General features: G+C 42.8%; 1 protein-coding gene across 5 annotated transcripts; it reads left to right on the plus strand.

The window, feature by feature from the left end:
- The first annotated feature begins 803 nt into the window (after positions 1–803).
- sppl3 (signal peptide peptidase 3) lies at positions 804–26891 on the plus strand. Of its 5 annotated transcripts, none has more exons than XM_055874567.1 (12): positions 804–1352; positions 13348–13407; positions 16027–16104; positions 16323–16432; positions 16662–16781; positions 17434–17512; positions 17804–17919; positions 18707–18813; positions 20169–20332; positions 20571–20758; positions 21635–21744; positions 24578–26891. In XM_055874567.1, the coding sequence occupies exons 1-12, from the start codon at positions 1327–1329 to the stop codon at positions 24647–24649; spliced, it is 1230 nt and encodes a 409-aa protein (XP_055730542.1). In that variant the 5' UTR covers positions 804–1326; the 3' UTR covers positions 24650–26891. The 5 variants fall into 5 exon arrangements, with proteins under 5 accessions (XP_055730542.1, XP_055730543.1, XP_055730544.1 ...); XM_055874568.1 differs by having other exon boundaries at positions 17807–17919; XM_055874569.1 differs by having other exon boundaries at positions 16323–16414.
- The last annotated feature ends 1028 nt before the right edge of the window (positions 26892–27919 follow it).

Consider the following 27919-nt stretch of genomic DNA (forward strand, 5'->3'; position numbering starts at 1 on the left):
TACTCAGTGAAAGCCATAGAACACAACTGTGAAGAGTTTTCACAAATATTACCATCGCAGCACTAATTGCAGGACTTTGAAAGCAGTGTGAAATGAGCCATATTAAGCTCACCAGTCAACATACTTTCTATTGAACATTCATATTGCAATATACAGCCTTAACTATGAATCTTGGGTCCATGAAATGGGGTATCAGCCTACTTGGTGACAGCATTTAAGATACCCAATAATGACAAATTGCAACATAAATAATGTTTTAATCAGCATTTATTTAAAGAAACAATTTTCCAGAGATCCATAGGTAAGGCTGTACAATATTTGTGGAAACTCTTCACAATTGTGTTCTGTGGGTGTCACCGAGTAGGCTGAAAGCCCATTTCATGGGTGCACAATTTCTAGTTTAGGCTGTCCAGTCCAATATGAATGTTCAATATGTATATAATAGGCTGAATGTTTAATGTGGCTCATTTCGCACTGGTTTTTAGAGTCCCACGATAATAATATTGTGGAAACTCGACACAGTTGTGAGTGTCACTGAGTAGGCTGATACCCCATTTCATGGGTGCAACATCCATAGCTTAGGCTGGACAGTGCATATACGTCTAATACATCCACAGAGAATTTTTTCGTGTCAAATTAACAAATTATTGTATTTTGTTGAATTTATATAACAACATTCCGACCTTGTTCATTTGCATTCTCTAGTCCAAATATGGCATAATTCCACTATTTGAATCAATTTCAATGGGGAGCTTTTATTTTGAAGTCAACCCGCAAATTCCACTATTGTGGCTAATCGTTATTGTGGTTAGCTTCACACAGGTACTTGTGTAAACCTCTCTTGCAAGGGCGATATTCCGCGTGCCCGTGACTCTCTAGCCATAGAAAATACAGCTATCTGCGCGGCTTCCATTACAGCCGAGGGTGCAGACTTAGGGAATATCTGAATATAGACGCTAGAAAACACCCCATAATATGGATTTACAGCGAGTATAGGATCCGTTGAGACTCAGGCCTGCTTGGGGGCAGTGAGACGGCAGGACACTCGCGAAACTGATGAAATATAGAGTTTTTTTTCTCGGCGTGCTTTGTCTTGGCCACCTAGCAAACCATCATTGTAATTTGATTGGAAGCTATTCGGCTGGTGTTTGCTAGCAGGTCTGGGGGCTGGTGTACATCGCCATGTTGTTATCAAATAGTGACTGTTAAAAAGACCAATCTTGAAGTAAAGGCGGCAATTGTGTCCACCAGGTTCTACCGTTTTGCCACAGGGACACGAATCTCTACAGTCGCGGAACCCACCACTGCACTGTTGTCGTCGGCGACATGGCGGAACAAGGCTACTCTTCTTGGTGAGTACGCATAGGCATTGCGCGAGCTGGCTAACCAGACTGAATTGATTGGTGTAGTTATGCCATTGTTACACTGCAATTCACATAGATACAGCAACATATTTCGTTCCTACATGAATCAGCCGCTATTTTCGCTTAGTTAGAATGAGATGGTCCTCTTCAAATTGTGTTAGTGAACTAAACGTTAGCTTGCTACGGTCCAAGTTACAGTAGGCTAGCGTGAACGGGGTTAACTAGCCAGCTAGCCGCAAGTTAGCTCTCAGACTCTCGTCTCCATGGTGGCATTACCATTGCTTTAGAACTACGAAAAGGGTTCAGTGGCATATTTAAGCTAGACGCATGCGCAAGGTTATTGCTAGCGAACGTTGGTTCGCCAACTCATACACACATATTATTTAATTAGTTTAAGCCCCTCGACAACATTTGTTAAAATAAATAGCTTATTGCTACCTCTCGTAGCCAGTTGCACACAAAGGGAGCTTATCGTAACTAACGTTAGCCATACAGTTTACGCTTGCTAGCCAGAAAAGCTCACCTTAATTCATGAAATGTCATTGTGATAACGTTATTTATACCACGCCCGGTGTTTTATCGCGTCAGATGAATAGATATGGACGTTGTGCCATCCATTTTTATTTTGTTAGCGATTAAGTGCGCAGCTGACTTGCTAGCTATTCAACACAGCTAACTAATTTAGCTAGTTCACCAACTAATTTAGCTAGGTAATATTGATTGTCCTAAATAGTAGCTAGCTAGCCAAATAAGGCATTGTCTTTATAGATTTGGGTGTATCTTCCCGCATCATTGTTAGCTAGATAGTTAGCAATCACTAGTTACATGTGCCATAATGATAGCTAACTATTTTCTATTTTGTACATTGCCTACATTTTTTAAATGTATATTTGCGATAGATGCCATTCAGATCAGTATAGTAACTTTTGGGGCTGACTGATACAGTCCATGTCATGTCTCTCTTGTTCACAATTGGAGATTGGGTCATTTGTCTACACTTTTTTTTAGGTGTTTTAATTGAAGTCTTGTGCTGCAGATCATGGAATTATTGAAGTCTAATTTTGTGACATCTAAAAATTACTAGTAGTATTTTCCTGTCTTAAGTATTGATGTGGAGGCAACCATTTAGGTTATGCCACTAAGACCAAGTGTATTTTTGAATAAGTATGCTGCTCCTGGTGACCAATGTTTGGAAAATAGTGACCCCCCCAGGTTTAGTAGAACTGAAATGCTGTAATGCCAGAGCCATGATGTTATGTGGTTATAATAAGCAACACACATGGTCAGCCTAATAGTATTTTGACTGTTCTATCTTTTAAAATGTATGTTCTGTGTCTTGGTTACAAAAATGTATGTCATAATTACTTGTTACTTGTATTTCTTATTTGTATTTTTTTTATTCTATTTTTTGAAACTGCATTGTTGGTGAGGGGCTCGTAAGTAAGCATTTCACTGTAAAGTGAACAACACCTGTTGTAATGTGACTAATAAAATGATGTAATTTGAAGTTAAGATAACTACCACTTAATTAAATCGCAACCCTTCTGAGTAGATTAAATACGAGTTGTTTTTAACCAGAGTTTGGCAATTCTCTAGCTGCACCTACCATCCTGGGACATGGTCTCACTCAGATTTCCCTCTAGTGAAGCGCATGAGGCCAGACTGAGAAATGATATTTTACCATGCCCATCTGTAACAAGACATGCCTCTCTTGTAAGACCTATAAGGAAGCATTGTTACACTGTAATTGTTACATTGCCTAATTGGTGGCAACTACCTAATGAAATGTAACAATTCTACCAAAATGCTGTATTTTATTACAACAGCCTCAGCATTGACAGTGTCATGAGGTGTTCTCTTGGTTTTCTGTCTATCACAACTTTTGGGGTAATATCCTACAAAAATGCTCTGTATACAGACATTTGAGAGATTCTGATTGTTTTGCTCATGTAGGGCTACCATGAATAACGATGTAATTTTGAACCAGCACTCATTTTTGTGGGTCAATCAGAATTGTCAATAGTCATTTGCTATAGCGACATGTTTTGAGATACTAATCCTCTGTCGCTTGGTGGCTGAGTCCTCAGTGGCCAAAGCATGCATGCCTTTGGCTTGGTGGTGTACGGTTTTGGAATTGTGTTATAGAAGCCTCGTTTCTCCCAAACAAGGAAGTCTTATGGCTCTTGGGCTTCTGTCCAGCCCTCAACATTCCAGGATTGTATTTGATTTTTAAATGTTCCATTTTTATTTAGCCCATCTCATCCATGTGAGCAGAATTCAGAGGGACAACTTGACCAGTTTACTTGCTGTATATCATGTTTTACTTAATACAATCCATTACTTTGACTTCAGTGGGGATTTTATATTTGTTTATAAATGTCCAAGCACTGTCTGGAGATGTATACCAGGCTCTTAAAACAATAATTATTTAATTTGATCTGAGTGAAATCCAAGACTGGCAACAGAGAAGGCCAGGCTAACCCTTTCTCATTTGAATGCAAGCCTACGGTGGCTGGTTCAGAAGGTGCCTGTTAACTTTTTAGGGATAGGGGGCAGCATTTTCACTTTGGATGAATAGCGTGCCCAAATTTAACTGCCTCCTACTCTGTCCCAGATGCTAATATATGCATATTATTATTACTATTGGATAGAAACACTCTGAAGTTTCTAAAACTGTTTGAATTATGTCAGAGTATAACAGAACTCATATGGCAGGCAAACTTCCAAACAGGAAGTGGAAATTCTGAGGATGGTCGATATTCAACTTGTCAACTGTTCAAATCTCAGTAAGATATGGATCTGTTTGCACTTCCTACGCCTTCCACTAGATGTCAACAGTCTGTAGAACGTTGAATGAAGCTTATACTGTGATGTGGGGCCGGATGAGAGGGGTATGAGTCAGTGGTCTGGCAGATTGCCAGTTCCTGGTCACGCGCATTTCAAATGATATCGCCTTGCGTTCCATTACTTCTACAGACACAAAGGAATTCTTCGGTTGGAACGTTATTGGATATATATGATAACAACATCCTGAAGATTGATTCTCTACTTAGTTTGACCAGTTTATTCGACCTGTAATAACTTTTTGAAGTTTTTATCCGAGTTCGCCTGGACCTGCGCGAGCGTTTGGATATGTTTACGAAACGTGCTAGCAAAAGTAGCAACTTGGACATAAATACCGGACATTATCGAACAAAACAACAATTTATTGTGGAACTAGAATTCCTGGGAGTGCATTCCGATGAAGATCATCAAAGGTAAGGGAATAATTATGATGTAATTTCGTATTTCTGTTGACTTCAACATGGCGGAGAAATGTTGTTTATATCTGAGCACCGTCTCAGATTATTGCATGGTGTGCTTTTTCCGTAACGTAACACAGCGGTTGCATTAAGAACAAGTGTGTCTTTAATTTGATGTAAAACATGTATCTTTCATCAATTTATGATGAGTATTTCCCGTTATTTGATGTGGCTCTGCAATTTCTCCGGATATTTTGGAGGCATTTCTGAACATGGCGCCAATGTAAACTGAGATTTTTGGATATAAATATGCACATTATCGAACAAAACTTACATGTATTGTGTAACATGATGTCCTATGAGTGTCATCTGATGAAGATCATCAAAGGTTAGTGATACATTTTATCTCTTTCTGCTTTTTGTGACTCCTATCTTTGGCTGGGAAAATGGCTGTGTTTTTTGGACTTGGCGGTGATCTAACATAATCATGTTGTGTTTTCGCTGTAAAGCATTTTTAAAATTGGACACGATGGGTAGATTAACAAGATGTGTATCTTTCATTTGCTGTATTGGACTTGTTAATGTGTGAAAGTTACATATTTCCCAAAAATATTTTTTAATTTCCCGCACTGTCTTTTCAGCGGAATGTTGTGGGGGGGGGGTTCCACTAGCGGAACATGTGTCTAGAAAGGTTAATGGTGTTTCACAGCTCTGTTAGGGATATAGACCAGCATGCTTTTTATGTTATGCAAATAGCATATATAATAAACAAAATTATAAAGGCAACATGCAACAAGATTTTACTGAGATACAGTTCCTATAAGGAAATCAGTCAATTGAAATAAATAAATCAGGCCCCAATCTATGGATTTCAAATGACTGAGAATACAGATATGCCTCGGTTGGTTACAAATACCCTTTTAAAAAAAATTTTTTTTTAAGGTATTGCCATGTATCTGGTGTAACCACCATTTGCATCATGCAGTGTGACACATCTCCTTCGCATAGAGTTGATCAGGCTGTTGATTGTTATCCCACTCCTCTTCAATGGCTGTGTGAAGTTGCTGGATATTGGCAAGAACTGGAACATGCTGTCGTACACGTTGATTCAGAGCATACCAAACATGCTCAATGGGTGGCATGTCTGGTGAGTATGCAGGCCATGGAAGAACTGGGACTTATTCAGCTTCCAGGAATTGTGTATGGCGCCTGCATTATCATGCTGAAACATGAGTGGATGAATGGCACGACAAATTGCCTCAGGATCTCGTCACGTGCATTCAAATTGCCATTGATAAAATGCAATTGTTTGTTGTCCGTAGCTTATGCCTGCCCATAACATAACCCCACCACAGCCATGGGGCACATTGACATCAGCAGACCTCTCGTCCACACGACGCCATGCACGTGGTCTGTGGTTGAGACCGGTTGGAGGTACCGACAAATTCTCTAAAACATGACGTTGGAGGCGGCTTATGGTGGGGAAATTAATATTCAATTCTCTGGCAAAAGTTCTGGTGGACATTCCTGCAGTAAGCATGCAAGTTGCGTGCTCCCTCAACTTGAGACATCTGTGGCATTGTGCTGAGACACAACTGCACATTTTAGTGGCCTTTTATTGCCCCCAGCACAAGGCGCACCTGTGTAATGATCTAGCTGTTTAAGCTTCTTGATATGCCAGACCTGTCAGGTGGCTGGATTATCTTGGCATAGAAGAAATGGTAATTTACAGGGATGGAGCATTTTGGGGATCTTTTATTTCAGCTCATAAAACATGGGATCAACACTTTACACGTTGCGTTTTATATTTTTGTTTTGGGTAGAGTGCGAGTGCTGTGGTGTGTGCGGAAGGCATGCGTCACTGTTGTGAGCCCTATGAATGAAATGGACAGGAGATTACCACTTTTTCTCAAACTAATTACAAGTGTGGCATATCGGGCCTGGTGATTCCTGTTTTGCAGAGCGCATGTATAGAGTAGAGCCCGGCCGATATGGGATTTTTGAATCCAAATATGATTTTATTGGAAATATGAACAGATGAGCGATATCTGCAGTGTGTATATATATATATAAGTCAAAGTGCTACTTTGACTTGCTAAGCTTTTTAGTGTATCAGAAAACATTTGAATGACAGCACTTGAGGAATACCCTTCACAAAGAGCAAATATAGCACACCAGATTTCGCTGGCTTCACTAAAGGGCTGTAACATTAACGTTACCACAGATTTGAATGTTCTTTGTTTGTCACGACACCCAACACCCTAACATGACACTTTGTGTAACAGTATATGGCCAGTGAGCATTTTTGGTTTCTATCTACTTTGCGGTCACCGTAGAAGAAGTAACAGTCTGCCAGTAACTCTGTGGTAGTTCACTCTTATGAGACTGGTGTAGTTGCGTTGGCCAGGTTATACCTCTGTGGTCCAGTCTTACTGTAGTGCAAGGCAAGATGGGGCTTATAGCCATGTAAAGAGTACCCCCCCCCCCCCCCCCCCCCCCCCCCTTCCTCTCAGGAGAAATAGTGAAATGCACAGTCATTCAATTAACTGCCTTTATTGCTGAGTGTTTTCTCTGCGTCTTAGTCGTGGCCAAAAGTTGAGAATGACGCATTAATTTCCACAAGGTTTGCTTCTTCAGTGTCTTTAGATATTTTTGTCAGATGTTACTATGGAATACTGAAGTATAATTACAAGCATTTCATAAGTGTCAAAGGCTTTTATTTACATGAAGTTGATGCAAAGAGTCAATATTTGCCGTGTTGACCCTTCTTTTTCAAGACCTCTGCAATCCGCCACGGCATGCTGTCTAACTTCTGGGCCGCATCCTGACTGATGGTAAGCCATGATTGCATAATCAATGCTTGGAGTTTGTCAGAATTTGTGGGGTTTTGTTTGTCCGCCTGCCTCTTGAGGATTGACCACAAGTTCTCAATGGGATTAAGGTCTGGGGAGTTTCCTGGCCATGGACCCAAAATATCGATGTTTTGTTCCCCGAGCCACTTAGTTATGACTTTTGCATTATGGCAAGGTGCTCCATGCTGGAAAAGGCATTGTTTGTCACCGAACTGTTCCTGGATGGTTGGGAGAAGTTGCTCTCGGAGGATGTGTTGGTACCATTCTTTATTCATGGCTGTGTTCTTAGGCAAAATTGTGGGTGAGCCCACTCCCTTGGCTGAGAAGCAACCCCACACATTAATGGTGTCAGGATGCTTTACTGTTGGCTTGACACAGAACTGATGGTAGCGATCACCCTGTCTTCTCCGAACAAACTTTTGTCCGGATGCTTCAAACAATCGGGAAGGGGATTCTTCCGAGAAAATGACTTTACCCCAGTCCTCAGCAGTCCAATCCCTGTACCTTTTGCAGAATATCAGTCTGCCCCTGATGTTTTTTCCTGGAGAGAAGTGTCTTCTTTGCTGCCCTTCTTGACACCAGGCCATCCTCAAAGTCTTCGCCTCACTATGTGCAGATGCACTCACACCTACCTGCTGCCATTCCTGCGCAAGCTCTGTACTGCTGGTGCCCCGATCCCGCAGCTGAATCAACTTTAGGAGACGGTCCTGGCGCTTGCTGGACTTTCTTGGGCGCCCTGAAGCCTTTTTCTCAACAATTGACCCGCTCTCCTTGAAATTCTTGATGATCTGATTAATGGTTGATTTAGGTGCAGTCTTACTGGCAGCAATTCTCTTGCCTGTGAAGCCCTTTTTTGTGCAAAGCAATGATGACGGCATGTGTTTCCTTGCAGGTAACCATCGTTGACAGAGGAAGAACAATGATTCCAAGCACCACCCTCCTTTTGAAGCTTCCAGTCTGTTATTCGAACTCAATCAGCATGACAGAGTGATCTCCAGCCTTGTCCTCGTCAACACTCACACCTGTATTAACGAGAGAATCACTGACATGACGTCAGCTGGTTCTTTTGTGGCAGGGCTGAAATGCAGTGGAAATGTTTTTGGGAGATTCATTTGCATGGCAAAGAGGGACTTTGCAATTCACCTGATCACTCTTTATAACATTCTGGAGTATATGCAAATTGCCATCATACAAACGGAGGCAGCAGACTTTGAAGAATAAATATTTGTGTCATTCTCAAAACCTTTGGCCACGACTGTATATCGGTCATTTTCAGTGGATTAAAAGCTGATACACAAATATAAAAGCAACATGTAAAGTATTGGTCCCAAAATAAAGCCAAAATCAAAGCTTATTTCTCTCATTTTGTGCACAGCGTTGTTTACATCTACATTTAGTGAGCATTTCTCCTCTGCCAAGATGATCCATCCACCTGACAGGTGTGGCATAGCAAGAAGCTAATTAAACAGCATGATCATTACACAGGTTCACCTTGTGCTGTGGATAATCAAAGGGCACTCTAAAATGTGCAGTTTTGGCACACAACACAATGCCACAGACGTGTCAAGTTGAGGGAGTGTGCAATTGGCATGCTGATTGTAGGAATGTCCACCAGAGCTGTTGCAAGATAATTTAATGTTAATTTCTCTACAATTAGCGGCCTCCAACGTTGTTTTAGAGAATTTGGCCATACGTCCAACTGGTCTCACAACCGCAGACCATGTGTAAACACGCCAGCCCAGGAACTCCACATCCAGCTTCCTCCCCTGCAGGATCATCGGGGGAAGGGGTGCTGGGGAGTATTTCCGTCTCTAATAAAGCACTTTTGTTGGGTTAAACTGATTGTTTGGCTTGGCCTGGCTCACCATTGGGTAGGCCTACACCCTCCCAGGCCCACCCATGTCATGTGAAATCAACAGATTAGGGCCTAAATAATTAATTTAAATTGACTGATTTCCTTATATGAACTGTAACTCAGTAAAATCATTGCAATTATTGCGTTTTATATTTTTTTGAAGTGTATATCGGTGAACGGCTAATATTGACTGACAATGTCAGTCAACCAATAAATCAGTCGGGCTCTAGAATAGAGTAGACTAGTCGTAACTACAATGCTTTTTATATGAACTCAGGGCCTGGCTTTCTACCAGGAAAGGATGACTATGGTGCCAAAGGATCAGCCCAATTCCAGTAGTAAAGGCTAACAGGGTTCTCTAAAATGACTGACTGAGTAAGCCTATAGGACTATACAGTGAATGCCTTATGAAAGTATTCACGCTCATGTATGTTTTATTTTTTTCAATTAAAAACATTTGATGTACATTTAATATGCATAATTGAATACTTGCACAGCCAATTGTCTTGCCATATCTCCTTGATGTTAAGTAGGCTAGCTGTATCTAAATACATATGACCTCTGCAGTAGGATTAGACTATCAATATTGTAATGCAAGCGGCATTTTTTCGCTATTGCCTTTCATTGATTGCACGGTGCTGGATGAGGGTTGTGGCATTAGGCTACTTCCGCAAAACACAATGTTAGCAGCCTCCATGAAGTCTTGCTTAGACCAACGCCAAGTAGATGTTTGAATACTTATGCAGTCAAGACATCTTAATTTCTATCCATATGTATTTCACTTTGAAAGTGGTGAGTGGTAGTGCTCTCCCCGACCCCCAAAAATCTTAGTAGACAGAGTCGTCGGTTCTTTCGGACCAAGCGATTGGTCGAAATTTTATAGGACATCTACTTTGTGCATGACACGTCATTTTTCCAACAATTATTCACAGACAGATTATTTCACTTATAATTCACTGTATCACAATTCCAGTGGGTCAGAAGTTTACATACACTGAGTTGACTGTGCCTTTAAACAGCTTGGAAAATTCCCACAAATGATGTCATGGCTTTAGAAGCTTCTGATTGACTCGAATTATGTCAATTAGCCTATTGGAGGTGTACCTGTGGATCTATTTCAAGGCCTACCTTCAAACTCAATGCCTCTTTGCTTGACATCATGGGAAAATCAGAAGAAATCAGCCAAGACTTCAAAAAACAAATGTAGACCACAAGCGTGGTTCATCCTTGGGAGCAATTTCCAAAAGCCTGAAGGTACCATGTTCATCTGTACAAACGATAGTACGCAAGTATGAACACCATGGGACCACGCAGCCGTCATACCGCTCAGGAAGGAGACGTGTTCTGTCTCCCAGAGATGAGCGTACTTTGGTGTGAAAAGTGCAAATCAATCCCAGAACAACAGCGAAGGACTTTGTGAAGATGTTGGAGGAAACGGGTACAAAAGTATCTATATTCACAGTAAAACGAGTCCTAGATCGACACAACCTGAAATTCCGCTCAGCAAGAAAGAAGCCACTGCTCCAAAACTGCCGTTAAAAAAGCCAGACTACAGTTTGCAACTGCACATGGGGACAAAGATCATACTTTTTGGAGAAATGTCCTCTGGTCTGATGAAACAAACATAGAACTGTTTGGCTATAATGACCATTGTTATTTTTGGAGGAAAAGGGGGAGGCTTGCAAGCCGAAGAACACCATCCCAACCGAGAAGCACGGGGGTGGCAGCATCGTGTGGAGGTGCTTTGCTGCAGGAGGGACTGGTGCACTTCACAAAATAGATGGCATCATGAGGTAGGAAAATGTGGATATATTGAAGCAACATCTCACGACATCAGTCGGGAAGTTGAAGCTTGGTCGCAAATGGGTCTTCCAAATGGACAATGACCCCAAGCATACTTCCAAAGTTGTGGCAAAATGGCTTAAGGACAACAAAGTCAAGGTACTGGAGTGGCCATCACAAAGCCCTGACCTCAATCCCATAAATTTGTGGGCAGAACTGAAAAAGCGTGTGCGAGCAAGGAGGTCTAGAAACCTGACTCGGTTACACCAGCTCTGCCAGGAGGAATGGGCCAAAATTCACCCAACTTATTGTGGGAAGCTTATGGAAGGCTACCCAAAACTGTTGACCCAAGTTAAACAATTTAAAGGCAATGCTACCAAATACTAATTGAGTGTATGTAAACTTGTGACCCACTGGGAATGTGATGAAAGAAATAAAAGCTGAAATTAATCATTCTCTCCTATTATTCTGACATTTCACATTAAAATAAGGTGGTGATCCTAACTGATCTAAGACCAGGGAATTTTTACTAGGATTAAATGTCAGGAATTGTGAAACTGAGTCTAAATGTATTTGGCTACGGTGTATGTAAACTTCCGACTTCAACTGTATATGCAGAAGTTTGGGCACTTACTCATTCAAGGGTTTTTCTTTATTGTTACTATTTTATACATTGTAGAATAACAGAGAAGACAAACTATGAAATTGTGTTAATCAAAAAGTGTAAAACAAATATTTGAGATTCTTCAAAGTAGTCACCCTTTGCCTTGATAGCTTTGCACACGCTTGACGTTCTCTCAACCAGCTTCATGAGGTAGTCACCTGGAATGCATTTCAATTAACAATTGTTCCTTGTTGAAAGTTAATTTGTTGAATTTCTTTCCTTAATGCGTTTGAGCCAATCAGTTGTGACAAGGTCGGGGTGGTATACAGAAGATTGCCCTATTTGGTTAGACGAGGTCCATATTATGGCAAGAACAGCTCTATTGTAAAAATAGGGGAAACCCCTTTCATGAGTAGGGGTGTCCATACTTTGACTGGTACTGTATATATTTTCCTCACATCAACACCATCATCCCGGAAACCCTAGACCCACTCCAAATCGCCCCAACAGATCCACAGATGCTGCAATCTCAATCGGACTCCACACTGCCCTTTCCCACATGGACTAAAGCAGGGGTGTCAAACTCATTCCACGGAGGGCCTTGTGTCTGCAGGTTTTTGGTCTTTCCTTTCAATAAAGCCCTAGACAACCAGGTGTGGGGAGTTCCTAACTAATTAGTGATGTTAATTCATCAATCAAGTACAAGGGTGGAGCGAAAACCCGCAGACACTCGGCCCTCCGTGGAATGAGTTTGACACCTGTGGACTAAAGGAACACATACGTGAGAATGCTGTTCATTGACTACAGCTCAGCGTTCAACACCATGGTGCCCTCAAGCTCATCACTAAGCTAAGGACTCTGGTACTAAACACCTCTGTCTACAACTGGATCCTGGACTTCCTGACGGGCCACCCCCAGGTGGTAAGGGTAGGCAACAACACATGCCACGCTGATCCTCAACACTGGGGCTCCTCAGGGGTGCATGCTTAGTCCCCTCCTGTACTCCCTGTTCACCCACAACTGCGTGGCCAAGCACAACTCCAACACCATCAAGTTTGCTGACGACACAACAGTGGTAGGCCTGATCAACGATGAGACAGCCTATAGTGAGGAGGTCAGAGACCTGGCTGTGTGGTACCAGGACAACAACCTCTCCCGCAATGTGAGAAAGACAAAGGAGCTGATCGTGGACTACAGGAAAAGGAGGGCCGAACAGGCCCCCATTAACATCGACGGGCTGTAGTGGAGCAGGTTGAGAGCTTCAAGTTCCTTGGTGTCCACATCACCAACAAACTATCGTGGTCCAAATACATCAAGACAGTCATTTAAGAGGGCACGACAACACCTTTCCCCCTCAGGAGACTGAGAAGATTAGGCATGGGTCCCCATAGTAACTCCTATTGCCAATATGTAAAAATAGCCTACATAAAGCTAATAAATAAAAACCTTGTAGTCTGCAGGTAGACAATATCCAGATTTTTTTTTTATTTTTTTTTATAAACATTTTTAATAAAATAATAAAATCCAAGAAATCAAATTTGCTAAGCATGGACTGTCTTTAAGGAACTTGAAACATATCAACTTGGTCCCACCTGAAGCTAGTGCTAGCTAACATTACAACATTGTTTAAAATATTCTTTGCCCTCAGGAGCTCACTAGCACGGGAAACTAACAGACACCGCTGTAGGCTATTGGCGCAAGGAATCAGGTAGGTCTATTCTCACAAGTGTAGCATTGGTTGTGCCCTCTGCAAATGTCATGTCCACTCCTACAATGAGAACGGTAAGACTGTAATAATAATATTTTGAATGCAGTAACATAATTACCGTAACCAAACAAACATTGTAGATTACAGATTCTAGAAATTAACTGTAAATGTAGGCCTACTACTGGTGTGCAATCCCCTTGGCCTCCAATAGATTAGTCCACTCAGACAGGAGCTGAATCAGACAGGTGTCTCGTGTGCCGTTAAAATTAATTAAAAAAGTATAGATTTGACTGCTTGACTAAAAATCTTGGTCGACCAACTGCCTATCGACCAAACAATTGTCCAGTCAACTAAATGGGGTCATCTCTAGTGTGTGGCGATGTAGATCCCCTCTGCATCTGAATATTTTATGAAAGAAGTGGATTTTGCATCTCCTGGTTTGAAAAGGAGATGTCAGTCAGTCCCACTGACAGGCTAAGGAACAATTCTCTCCAGCGTGTTTGAGAGAATGTTTGTTTGTCAACAGGGCAATCCATTAGCTTTTAGTTTGCCCTATGATTTGCTATGGTAGTGATTGCCGTGTTACCTTGCGAGTTCACGCTTCACAGCTCATAAATACGTATGATTTATGCCGTTTCATCATGTGTTTCCTAACATTTATCCAGGGGTGTAATTTAAAGGGTTGGAGTGCAGTCATTCGGCAGGCGATGGGATGCATAGTTATGAAGAACGCATACTGTTATTTATTTTGGGGGTGTGTTTTCAACTCCAGAATACATTTCTCACTCGGGGCTGGCTACAGAGGGACATGAGACGGGTCAGGGGTCAAACCTGCACCTCTCCGATGATGGCAGGGTTGCACAGTGCAACCATTATGCTCTTATTTACTCCCCCAGAGATGAACCTGTCGGTGCTCTACGCTGAGTTTCTTTTTACAAGGAGCATGTGTGCGCCTATGTTGAAAAATGTAGGCGCACAAATACGGTTAAGGAGCACAATGAAAAATATTTGAGATATTAAAGATGGAATTCTTTAATTGTTCTTGGTGCCTTGATGTTCCTAAATACAAATTCCAAGTTGCACAGCAAAACATTTTTAGGCACAAAAGTAAGTAAAATGGTTGTACTGTAGAGCCCTGCCGGTGTGTCATTTGTTTTATCTCAGGAAGTGGAACACATGTCTTCCACTGACTCTCTTCCCCTCTGGGACACCTATTAGTTGATCCACAACTTTACCAGTGATAATTAGCCTGCCATGGGCATACAACACTGAGGTCATGCCTCCGGTCCCATCCACACCTTTAATGTAAACAAACAGATTTGATTACAGCTGCTAACACATGTAGGGTAAGGTTTACTGTGCCAGATACCTGACCAGTCATGATTTCTCCCTCTAAGCCTCCCATCAGCATGGCCCAGTACCAAAAGCTGAGATGAATGTAGGCAGTCTATATCCCATTTGAACAGCGACCTGTTTGTGTTTTCCCTGTTTATATATGTGCTCCTCGGATTTGTAACCCTGTGTATTTTTGATCATTTTTAGCGTGTGTATGTGCTTTTTAGGCACGCTCAAGCTGCTACTACCGAGGAGTATGTCTAGGAAACCAGAAGTTGTCAGCCGGCCATGTCTGGCAGATAAGGTTAAAGCTGCAGATTAGTGGGTTTAGAATGTTAAATCCATAAAAGTGTCTCTGTGCTGCAGCTCTCGTGCCACAGATGGTCCACCATCCTTCCTGTTAGTCAGCTGTCGTAATTGTCTGGAACACTGACATGTTTCCTGTGCTATTTCTACAGCCTTCCCAATTGAATAGCCAGTGTCCCTATTAAGATTCAATGGAGCGCACACTACTGGTCTGTTGTGAAACAGTATCAAATTGCAATACATATTGGCACCTACATATTATAGTACTATCGTGAGGTCCCTGTTAATTCCCACCCCATCTGTACGTTTACTTTTGTTTGTTACACAAAGAATTGCATAAATAAATGTGGCTAGAACAAGATGAACATACACATACATTAGATTAATGCCAGTAAGGGTTAAGGCTACGGTTTCTCTTCTTTGATTGTGTGTTTTCAAACTCTTTCATTCAGTCCCAGTCCTCCAAACCAAAAACAAACAGCCGTTAGAAACGGCCCTTTTAGGGCCCTTTCTCCTTGCTGAAGGAAAGAAAATCTATTGATTTGGTGTCAAAATAATTCCCATAAGGTTTGACTAAAGGGATTATGAATACCACGATTCCAAAAATGAGAATATACTCTTCAATAATATGTCTTTGTAGTCTTATGACACAACTGACCAATGTCAAGCTTTGTTGACATATGCAACACTGAAGGTTTAGTATGGGTTACTCTATTATGTACTGGGTGGGTTGAGCCCTGAATGCTGTGGTATATCAGACCTTAAGACATTTTTCTTTTTACTGCTCTAAGTTGGTAACCCATTTTATAATAGCAATAAGGCACCTCGTATGTTGCCAATATACCAATGCTAAGGGCTGTATCCAAGCACTCCTCGTTGCGAAGTGCATAAGAACAGCCCTTTGGGTCAGACTTAAGCCTAGTCTGTGGGGGAAATGGAATCTAAAATCTCTCTCTCTCTCTCTCTCTCTGTCTATAGGGCATACTCCCTGGTCGACTCCAGCCAGGTGTCCACCTTCCTCATCTCCATCCTTCTCATAGTCTATGGCAGCTTCAGGTCAGTCTACCCTGTCCAACCCTCTTCCATCACAGATAGGCCAACACTGGTCACTGTGGGTCTCATCTTTATCATGTTACTTCCATTACATTGAGCGCCTATGAGCTATCCAGTCATTGTAAAACAAGTCTTTGACAGAATAGCAATGTGTGAGCAGCTTGATTTTATTTCAGATAGTCAACCTCTCTCCACCTTTCCCTCCATGTCTCCCCGTGCAGATCATTAAACATGGACTGTGAGAACCAGGAGAAGGATAAGGATGGGAACCCTGTCCCGAATGGGGCCTTCAACAATGGCAACACAAACAACAGTGAGTCTCACATATTTGGTGAGACATAAGACATACAGAGCGTGTGTTTTTTTTAAATTTTATATATAAGTTGGAAGTCGTCATACCGTGGATTCCGTATATTTTGTAGTTGGTTGGTTTGCTGTTACACAGGCTGTAGACGCAGCACATGCAGAAATGTGTGTGCCTGTCTCTGCCTGTGTGATTTGTCTTTCTCAATCCCTGTGTGTTTGAGCATTCTCACTTGTGCATGTATTGTGTGTTGTAGGTATTCAGACCATAGACTCCACACAGGCTCTGTTCCTGCCCATAGGAGCCTCCGTGTCTCTGCTCGTCATGTTCTTCTTCTTCGACTCTGTCCAGGTGGTCTTCACCATTTGCACCGCAGGTACCTGACCGTCACCCGCCACACAGACACGCGCCTTAATGTCACAAAGCAGTTTCTTGCCCATCTTTTGTCTAAAGGCAAGCTGACATGTATTTATTTCCTTAGAGCATGGTGTTATATTGATGGTGTCTTATGGTGCATTGATTTAACAGAAACATTTTCTCTGCATAATTCTTATTAGGCTTGGGCAATACCCCGGCATACGGTATAAATGGTATATTTCGAAATACCGACGGTATGGTTTTCAATATTGTTTTCGGGGGGTGCGTGCTATGCCACTGCTTATAACTAAGTAAGTTAAGTCTAAGATGTGTCAAATTATAGCCAGCTCGGGGCTCCAGCTATGCATTTGGTTTGCTAACTTGCTAGCTAAATGGCTAGATGTCAAGATCAAGCTTCTTGGTTACAGCAGAGACAATAAAATGTTTTATTTAATAGTGCCCCTAGTGTCCACATTCAGTAATACTGTATACCCCTTTAGGGTACAGAGACTGTATGACAATCTGGATACCTACCGCTCAACTAATTCTTATGATGACAATGATTGACTCTGCTAAACTGACTGAAACCAATGGAACGGAACAACAAACTGTCTTGCTGCTATTTCTTTCTCGTTCTCTTATCGATCTTCCTCTATGTTGTTCCTCTTCAGTTCTTGCGACAATTGCGTTTGCGTTCCTCCTGTTGCCAATGTGCCAGTACTTGACCAGACCCTGCTCACCACAAAACAAGTAAGGAAGCTGAGAGGCTGCCATGGCCTACAACCAATACTGTGACAAGTCTTTAATTCCCCTTTTTATGTTTGACAATGTGAAGCATCTGGCCTTAGATTTTTCAGCTTAATCGGAATTCTTCAACCTGAACCCCTGTGGGTGTGTTGAGCACATTTTGACTCAAATTGGCTGTATCTACACTTTTGACCCCGCACATATCGACTTGCGTTTAGAAGTGATGTATTTTCCAGTGAAGTGATTTTGTTTTGTCCAGTGTGTATAAACCATTTCTCTCTCTCTGCCCCCCTGTAGGATCTCGTTTGGTTGCTGTGGGCGCTTCACTCTGGCCGAGCTCCTCTCCTTCTCCCTCTCTGTCATGCTGGTGCTGATCTGGGTGCTCACTGGACACTGGCTGCTCATGGACGGTATGTCAGTGTGTCATGACTGCCTTGTGTTCGTGTGTGTGGTGTGGGGGCGTTGTCTTGCCATTGTAAGGTTTGCCTTTAGTTTCTCTCTAATCTCATGTCTCTCTGAGCTCCATTACAAGTTTTTGAGCTGTGTTCGTCTGGTATTCCTGTCTCTCTCAGCGCTGTCTCTTCTCCTCTTTCTCTCAGCGCTGTCTCTTCTCCTCTTTCTCTCAGCGCTGTCTCTTCTCCTCTTTCTCTCAGCGCTGTCTCTTCTCCTCTTCTCCTCTTTCTCTCAGCGCTGTCTCTTCTCCTCTCTCTCTCAGCCCTGTCGCTCTCTCTCTCTCAGCGCTGTCGCTCTCTCTCTCTCAGCGCTGTTGCTCTCTCTCTCTCAGCGCTGTCGCTCTCTCTCTCTCTCAGCGCTGTCGCTCTCCTCTTTCTCGCAGTGCTGTCGCTCTCCTCTTTCTCGCAGTGCTGTCGCTCTCCTCTTTCTCGCAGTGCTGTCGCTCTCCTCTTTCTCGTAGCGCTGTCGCTCTCCTCTTTCTCGTAGCGCTGTCGCTCTCCTCTTTCTCGTAGCGCTGTCGCTCTCCTCTTTCTCTCAGCGCTGTCGCTCTCCTCTTTCTCTCAGCGCTGTCGCTCTCCTCTTTCTCGTAGCGCTGTCGCTCTCCTCTTTCTCGTAGCGCTGTCGCTCTCCTCTTTCTCTCAGCGCTGTCTCCTTTCTCTCAGCACTGTCGCTCTCCTCTTTCTCTTCTCCTCTTTCTCTCAGCGCTGTGTGTTTATGTCTGATATTCTCTCTCTCTCTCCTCAGCTCTGGCCATGGGGCTGTGTGTGGCCATGATAGCCTTTGTACGGCTACCCAGTCTGAAGGTGTCTTGCCTGCTGCTATCAGGGCTGCTTATCTATGACGTGTTCTGGGTAAGATGGCTGCTCCCATCCCTCCACCCAGCTGACCTAAATACAACCACTAAAACACAGGCAGGGCCATGAGTCATCAGACACAAAGGACCCCAACTATAGACCATGGCTGAATCTCAAACTTTAGTTTGTCGAGCCATCGAGACCTCCACTGAACCCTTCGGAAACTTCTTTATCGAGTGGCATCCTCTGCTGACTCAGTGCCCTCAGCAGCAATTCCTTCCCATGAATCTCAGCACGTTACCTAATAACATAATTACTATTTTTGACAAGGTCTTAGTCACACAATTTTAAATCTAGCTAATGAGTCCAGTGCTTGAAGACGCAGTATTTCTGACATTTGATAATGTGCACGAAAACCTGTCCATTCTCTTGCTAAGCCTGGGCCAGTCAGGCCATGTCAAAGCTTACTAGCTAGTGCAACACTAAGGTACATTATTTTATCACAACAAGTTTTAATGAAGCAGCAACTGTCTGTTCTTCTCCGAGTCAGTGCACGGGGTTCAGCTGACTCAATTACAATATAGCGATTGGTGCTTTGGTGAATGGTGAAGTATGGAATGCTAAGTATAGGTCAACAACTTCATCAGCAAGCTGTTCAACTATCATAAATAAGTCACATCCGAGCTACACGCTGTTTACTTGTGCAGTGGTGCCTAAAATCCTTGCCTAACATTCGCTTGAATTCCATTCCAACCCTGTTTGTTAGTGAAGCTAGCTAACATCAGACAGGCTACAACCAGCTAAATTGGCTCATGAACTCACTTGCGACAAATATATACGTGCACATATGTTGTGCATGAGGCGCTACAGAGTTTACAACTTTCTCACCGTCTATCAGAGTAAGCGTGTCTGCCCATGTAGCATGACTTGATATGAAACAAGACAAGTCGCAGGAGACTATGCTTGCACCTGCATTTCAAAGTATGGCAGTCGTGACATTGATTGTGTATCGTCTCAATTCTAATTTTGCCCAAAACATGCAGACTTGAGCGATCACTATCGAACACAAGGGCCACTCCAATAAAGGGCTTAGGGGCCAAATGTTTGGTTTGAGATTCAGCCACTGTCAAAGCAGCTTACTAAACGTGTGAAGACCTAAGGTACAGCGAGTGCCGCTCATTCAGGTCTCTTGTGTTTCTTGAGGTGGACAGAGCAGCACACCATAGATAGACGGATATTTCCACGCTAACAGGACAGTAGCTGTTTTTCCGCTGTACACCATGGTGGAGCCTACAATGCCATCTCTATCACCTTTATCGTGGTTAGACTACATGTCAGACAGAACTACAAACATGGCTATTTTCCAAGGATCGCTTGAGCCACCAGAGATGACTCCTCTGTCTGCCCTGCAGGTGTTCTTCTCGGCCTACATCTTCAACAGTAACGTGATGGTGAAGGTGGCCACCCAGCCGGCTGACAACCCCTTAGACGTGCTGTCCAGGAAGCTCCACCTGGGCCCTGGGATGGGCCGCGACGTACCCCGATTGTCCCTGCCGGGCAAACTGGTCTTCCCCAGGTACCACAGCCTCGCCGTGAGGAGTGGATCTATGTTTAAACCTCCAGCTGCATTCACTACAGCTGTTCTTATGAGCTCTAAAACGCACGCTTGCATTTCCTCCCACTCTGTCCTGCTTTGTCCCCTCCTGCTGTCTCTTTATTACCCTCCTCTTTGCATGCTGCCCTTCACCGTGTTTTGCTTGTCTGTGTTTTCCCTCCCTCTTTTCTCCCTATATCTCATCCCTCTCTCCCTCCAGTTCCACAGGCAGTCACTTCTCCATGCTGGGGATCGGGGACATAGTGATGCCGGGGCTGCTGCTGTGCTTCGTGCTGCGCTACGACAACTACAAGAAGCAGGCCAGCGGGGAGGCGGGGGGACCAGGCACGCCCGGACGCATGGGGCGCGTCTCCTACTTCCACTGCACTCTCATAGGATACTTTGTGGGTAAGGACAGGGTGAGAGATGGATGCGGGAGGGACCATCATGTAGTAGCACGAGGCTGCCCAAATCTGTCCCTGGAGAGCTTACCCTCCAGTAGGTTTTCTCTCCAACCCCAGTAGGTAACTAACCCGATTCAGCTTATTAACCAAGTTAAAGGTCGACTTTGGGTGCAGAAATAACGTTTTTAAAACTGTATAACTGATCATTTCACCATCATACCAGGTCATTTTAATGCTAAAAAACAAAGATGAATAAGATATTTGGCTACAGAAGTGCCATTTGTTACTGAACTCTACAGCTTCTGTCCAAAAACAAATCCTGTGAAATGACTTCATGACATACTGGAGGAGTTACTGGCTAGCTTAGCTAGAATACTAGCTACGTCGGTCACAGCACGCATGACCAGAGTAACACAATGATGATTCACCGAAGGCACACCCCATTTTTTTTTCGAAAATTGAGAAAGAGGTGGAGTTGGACTTTTTTTTTGGTGCCCAAAGTCTACCTTTAATTATTAGAATCAAGTGTGCTAGATTAGGGTTGGAACAAACAGGACGGGAGCTCTGCAGGAACAGAGTTGGGCAGCCCTGATGTAACAGAGAACCACATTCTGACTTGTTGAACCCAGTCAGTAGAGCGTGCTATTGTCTGGTTAACTAGACATGTGGCAATAGTCAGCCATATGACAACATATAAAGGGAGGTGACTTCATGCTTAGAGAATTAAACAACAATAGAGTCATTCTTGGCTGATTTGAATTTAGTTATATTGTGTATGCAGTACAGGGAAGCCTCCCTCTGTACACAATGACGTCGAATTGCTTAGTCTACCTTAAACTCCATAGTATGAGTGTTTCTGACCTGTCGCCGTTTCTTCAAGGCCTGCTGACTGCCACTGTGGCCTCCAGAATCCACCGCGCGGCTCAGCCTGCCCTGCTCTACCTGGTACCCTTCACCTTGCTGCCTCTGCTCACCATGGCCTACCTGAAGGTACATATGGGGTGGTTTCTGGAAAAGGGGGGAGAGGTGGGGGATAATGTGATGGCGTCATTCATTTATGTAAGTTAAGAGGTCAGACAAAATAGCAGTACTGCTGGGGAATCATTTTATAGGACTCAAAAGTTTGTGTAAATGTGTTTTGACTGAATGCTGACAGTCAGAAGCTATGTTTCCATTAACTTGTCAAGAGTTTTTATGTCGACATTTCAAAAGTTGTCATAGAAAATGGATGCAATTGTCTGCTACGGTGCGTTTCCAGTTAACTGTCTGTTGTGTAGATAAAAACAGCTGGATGTAATGCCACCACACAAAAGAAAGACATTTTGCAACAAAGAAAATAGAATGTCGAATAAAAATTAAGTGTTTCCATTATCCATTAAGGCGAACTCCCACTTATGTTTCATGTCTCAGGTAGCCTACCAACGTATCGCCATGGTGAAACTTGCGCTCCTGTAGATCTTTAAATAATTGGATGATGGAGACTTGCATTCAGCCAACCAGAAAAGCAAGGCAAAGCAATTCGGGCTTTCTTGAAAGTCAGGACAATCCTTGTCCTGCAAAGACATATTATTATTATCGCTGAAATAGATTTAGCAAGCAGTAGGCATTTTAAGAATTAAATGTGGAGTGATTGTCACATGCCCAGCGTACCTTAAAAATACAATTTATTTGAAAACACTGTTTCCATCTTCATTTTCTGCACGTTTGACAAAAAGCTGCCCCTGTCAAACGGATAAAAATGTTGACGTCTTTAGAACATGTCTCCTATAGTTGCCGCTTCCATTACACGTTGCAATGGTGTGACATTTGCTTTTGTCGAATAAACCTGGGTCAATGGAAACTGAGATGAACGGAGGCAGTGCTTAAGTGGTAGAGGCCTAGAGGAGTAATCCAGGATCAAGGCAGATAAGACGCCAGTGACCAGAGGTAATGGATGTAGATGTTGAGGATAGCCTCTAACACGGGTGTGTTGTACCGGTGGGAGAGTAGGCAAAGATGGGTGATATCTGTGGGTAGGGCTGGGCGGTATACGGTATTTCATGATATACCGGTATTGATGCAGGGACCGGTTTGGGTTTTTACTTTACCTTCTATACCGGTATTTGAATGTTTGGTTTGTTAAATGTGATACGCCCGGTGTAATGTCAATTTTGATAGTTTACTTCGCTACTTGAGTCATCTCTCTCCGCTCTTTCTCTCCGTGCCACTTTCAACACAGACCTGTCACTCAAGCAGCGCATTTGATATGCCTCAACCACGAGACACTTGCGTTCAGTCTGCATGGTCAATGCAGCACATGCAACAATGTTGACAACAACAATGCTGTTTTCACTTTGCTTCTTCATATAAATCCACTAGTGTTCTATAATGGCACTATTAGTTTGTTTCTTACATCAGCAAACAGCTAGTTTGTCTTAGCAAGTTGCCCTAAATCTTGTGAGACGCTAATGTTAATTGTTAGCCGCAAATGCTAATAGCTAGCTAGCAAATAAATGTACTGAGAAAGAGCAAACGTAGCTAGCTAATTAATACAGCATGATAATACCAGTGATGGTGTGGACCTAAATCCGCATGTTTGTGCAACAGTATCTTCTAAATCAAAGAGGAATATGCAAAGCAAAAATATGTTAGCTACATGAAGTAGTTAAGGAGAACATGCAATGTAGCCAAAGCATATATGCTCCCCTAGGAAACACTTATCACTAGTTCTTACCCTGTCACAATAACTCCACCCTGGCATTTTAATTTGTTGTCATCTCAAACAAAAGTATATTCTAACTATAGAATTAGAATAGTCATTATTTCCATGATTCCAACAGTTTTGCTCTAATTCACAAGTCAAATCGCAGTCCTAGATTATTTACCCATATCGTGCAGCCCTACGTGGCAGTGTGGAACTTCTCAATTGAGCACTGGTGTAAAGTACTTAATAAAATACTTTAAAGTACTACTTATTTTATTTACTTTACTAAAATACAGTACTTTTTACTCCATACATTTTCCCTGACACCTAAAAGTACTCGTTACATTGTGAATGCTTAGCAGGACAGGAAATGTTCCAATTCACGCACTTATCAAGAGAACATCTCTGGTCATCAACTGCCTCTGATCTGGAGGACTCACTAAACACAAATGCTTTGTTTATATATTATGTCTTCGTGTTGGAGTGTGCCCCTGGCTCTCCGTAAATAAAAAAACAAGCAAGTTGTGCCATCTGGTTTGCTTAATATAAGGATTTTGAAGTGATTTTTACTTTTGATACTTAAGTATATTTAAAACCAACATACTTTTAGACTTTTATTCAAGTTGTATTTTACTGGGTGACTCACTTTTACTTGAGCCATTTTCTATTAACGTATCTTTACTATTACTCAAGTATGACAATTGGGTACAGGAAATGCAGAAATGATAAAAGTGCTGAAATTTGTTTTGGTTGAATTGAACAGTATAAAACAATCAAAATGGAGAGGGACTCATTGAAATCACTTAGAATGTCTGAGTTACTTTTTTATACCATGATATAATATTTTGGCCATATCACATCTTGGTGAGGATTGTATTCAATAGTGTGGTAGTTAAAGGGAATCACTTGGGCTCCTGAGTGGCAGTGACTGAGACCACCGCGCATCTCATTGCAAGAGGCGTCACTGCAGTACCTGGTTCGAATTCAGGCTGCATCACATCCGGCCGTGATTGGGAGACCCTTAAGGTGGCGCACAATTGTTCCAGTGTTGGGCCGGGGTAGGCCGTCATTGTAAATAAGAATTTGTTCTTGACTGACTTGCCTAGTTAAATATAAATCGAACCCTGGTGTGTCCTACAGGGAGACCTGCGGCGCATGTGGTCAGAGCCTTTCCACACCAAGGCCAGCAGCTCCCGCTTCCTGGAGGTATGATGCACCCTGGGAACACAGCCAGCGTGGGGAGGACCATGAGAGAAGAGGGAGAGTGTGCACTGAAGAGAGGCCTCGTCCTCATCACTCGTTCATTCTTTCCACCCATCCTCTGAGCAGTAGACCTCTCATATGGACACCAGTGTGTGGACCTCATTGCCAGACAACTCCTCTTTGCTTCCTTTTTCTTATTCCGTCGCCCTCCTTTTCTCTCACTTCGTGACCTTCTCTTTCCTTCCCTCTCTATATTCCCTCCTTTTCTATCCTTATTTTCCATCCCCCCTTCCCATGACCCATTCCATTTTGCTAGGAGTCTCACTCTCTCCTTTTGCTCTTGGTCTCTCTTTGTCTTACTGCCGTACCGCCCCTCCATCCCTTCCCATTTATGTATCTGACTGACTGCCGGACTCCAAGGCCAGGTCTCCCCTTATATGGATTACTGTTTGTGGGACGTGACTGGGTCTTCGTCATTACAAATCGTGTAATTATTATTGTGGAATGATTTGGTATGAACCACAGAGAGAGTGGGCAGAGCTGCTGCTGCTGCCACTACGCAGGACAATGACATCAGTGCACAGGACCAGCAGCTGACGGGAGAGAAGGAGAAGGAATGGTTCATCAGTCTCTCCCTCCCTGTCTCTGCCATCCATCTCCCCCTCCTGTCCCCTGAACACTTCTCTCTTTCCTCTACACCCTCAACCTTCCTCCCCCTCTAACAATCTCCCACCTTCTATCATTCGCTGCCCCATCACAGAAACATGTATTTTATTTAGAAAAGATTTTATTCTTGGCATATACAGAAATTATGTATTATAAATTGTGAATGTGTCCCTGCTATTGATGGGGATGCATCTCTCTTTGTAAATATGTGTACACACACATTTGGGTGTCATGATGTTTGAGTGTGTGAGTGAGAGAACATAGAATGAGAGATTGTGTTATTACATTATGAACAATTTAATAATGTTTTAGATCCAGCACAGGTATAAAGACATCAACAATGACTCGACTTATGGAGTGGCAAATCTGACTTGGATCACAGCTTTGTTCTGGAAGGATAGTCACACTAGGGGAGGTTTCCTTGTGTACACATTTCTTCCCACAAGTGACAGAATGGACATTGGGAAACCCCTAGATAACCTTTGACATGTGCCATGGCTGTACCTGGAGGTGTCTGTCTGTGTGTGTGTGATCATATAGCATTACCTCCATGATGTCTAATGGACCTTGAGAGAGAATCTCTATTACGCCCCTGAGGGATTCAGCTTCATAAAGGATTGTAATCAATGGACCCTGAGAGGTTCAAACTAACCCATAGCTAGTTTTTACTGTCAAAGGTTTAGTATCCCAGCAGTTTTTGGATTGTCATTCCTCCCACAGTTTGTGGTGCTTGTCAGTTAGATCATAGCTTCAACGATATTGGAATTAAAGTATGTATGTGTGAGAATCAGAGGGAGAGCGAGACTTGAATGGAACATGCAGTTTGTCTTGGGTTTTCTTTACCTGTTTTCTTTCTTTTTTATGTTGGTTCTCTGGCCTTGCATGTCAAGTGTAGTGTGTGTCATTCCTCAGACTGCATCAACAGCTCAAACTGCTGGCCAAAACCAAGGCACTGAGCTTTGCCAGCAAGGCTGCACAGAGGAAAGTTACATGGACAAAGGCCAGGGGTCTGGAGGACTCGGAACAGTTCTGACCCAACAGGCCAGTTGGCAGATTTGAGACTCGTTTAGCCCTGACTTCACTCTGGCTGATCATTACCTGGACATTATCTGGCTGTGGGACAGACGAACGTCAGACGGCCTAAACATCATGGACTTCATGTAACAACAAAAAAATATCAACTCTCCTCTGCCTCTTTATGGACTTGGCAAAGAAAATAAAATTTAAAAAACAATGCCGATCATGGTGATAAATAATTGAAGAAAATTTTGATGATTTCATTTTTTATGGAAGATCTTTCTTTTTATCCCCTTTGTATTCGTTTTTTTTTTCTTAGTGCTGTAGGTTTAGTTCCATTTTCTACCTTTCTTTCCTCTTCTCCCTTGCAGCAGAGGGCTCTAGCTCTTTGGTGCATTGACATTACAGCTGAATGGATTCTGTATACAAGAAGTTGAATAAAGTAAGAACTGTTTAGTGAAACATGGACCTTGATAAGCTGAATCTAAAATATTTTGTCTTAATCCCCCTCCCTGTTCCTCTCCCCCTTGTCAGGATTCTGCTGTAAATAAACATGACTCTAACTGTACGGCTCCTGTGTACGGCTGTTTTTCTACGGGCCTACGTTGGGGTCATATTTACACTGGTATTGGTTCTGTATCAGCTACTCTGGCAGGAAGTTGAGACCTTTCGATAGATTACTTTCACACTAGCTACATTATCAGGGGATAATGTTTGAGCAATTCAGGCATATTCTGTGTGATGAGGCCAATGTTACTGATAGTTTATATTCAGATTTTTTTGTTTTTTAATAAGGAATAGATGTCAATGTTTTCATTAAATAAAATATGAGCAAAATGCCATTGTTAGGGAAAGATACTGTATTTCCAAGATAAACCACTTGATGGCGACACTGGCCAAGTCAGATGCTTGAGGTCGGTTGAAAATTAAACTAGACATGAGCAAGCGTGATATGAATAGCTTCCTCATCCACACTGCATGTGAATTATGCATATAGTATTCTTCACAAAGAATTTACTTAGGATCCCACAAGATAATTCGTATTAGATGCTTTTGCCCTTTATTTCTAAACCCTAAAACAATACTGATATTCTCAGGTTGAACATTGTTGAAAGTGTCTGCTGATTGGTTTTAAAGCACTGTATGGTCTGTCAGTGGTTCCCAACATTTTTTGGTTACTGTAGCACCTACTCTCATGAGTCTTCTCAAGTACCCCCTGGTTGGGATCCACTGATCTGTATGGTGAAAGAGGTGTGTTGTTGGGCTGTGTCGGGGGTTTTGTATGCATCCCATGATCTGAAAGGCTACCCATTTAAGAAGCATTTAAGGTACAGTATGTTATGTGTGTTTTACCCCTGCGAAGCATCTGACAGAATTGACGTGTATCATTCTATGTTCTAACGATGCTTTTATACTCTGTTTTCCATGCTCTAGACTAGGTCCACCAGAGAACGTCGGAGGACTGATGGAAGCTCTAGCATGGAAGAGCCTTTTTAGTTTCTGTGGGAAAATGGCTGCCTCTGTGTCGCACCAAAGATGCTGAGTCAGGGATTTCTATACAGCACAGTGTGAAAGGTCACTGGACCAGCGTGGTGA

The sequence above is a fragment of the Salvelinus fontinalis genome, chromosome 21 (genome assembly GCF_029448725.1).
Source record: "Salvelinus fontinalis isolate EN_2023a chromosome 21, ASM2944872v1, whole genome shotgun sequence".
NCBI classification, from domain to species: domain Eukaryota; kingdom Metazoa; phylum Chordata; class Actinopteri; order Salmoniformes; family Salmonidae; genus Salvelinus; species Salvelinus fontinalis.

Bases quoted from the DNA above. Each gene is read 5' to 3' on its own strand.
- sppl3 (XM_055874567.1), top strand. From the start codon at position 1,327: ATGGCGGAACAAGGCTACTCTTCTTG. The intron at 1,353-13,347 runs GTGAGTACGCAT...CTTTGCCCTCAG, and splicing joins GAACAAGGCTACTCTTCTTG to GAGCTCACTAGCACGGGAAA. The intron at 16,105-16,322 runs GTCAGTCTACCC...CTCCCCGTGCAG, and splicing joins ATAGTCTATGGCAGCTTCAG to ATCATTAAACATGGACTGTG.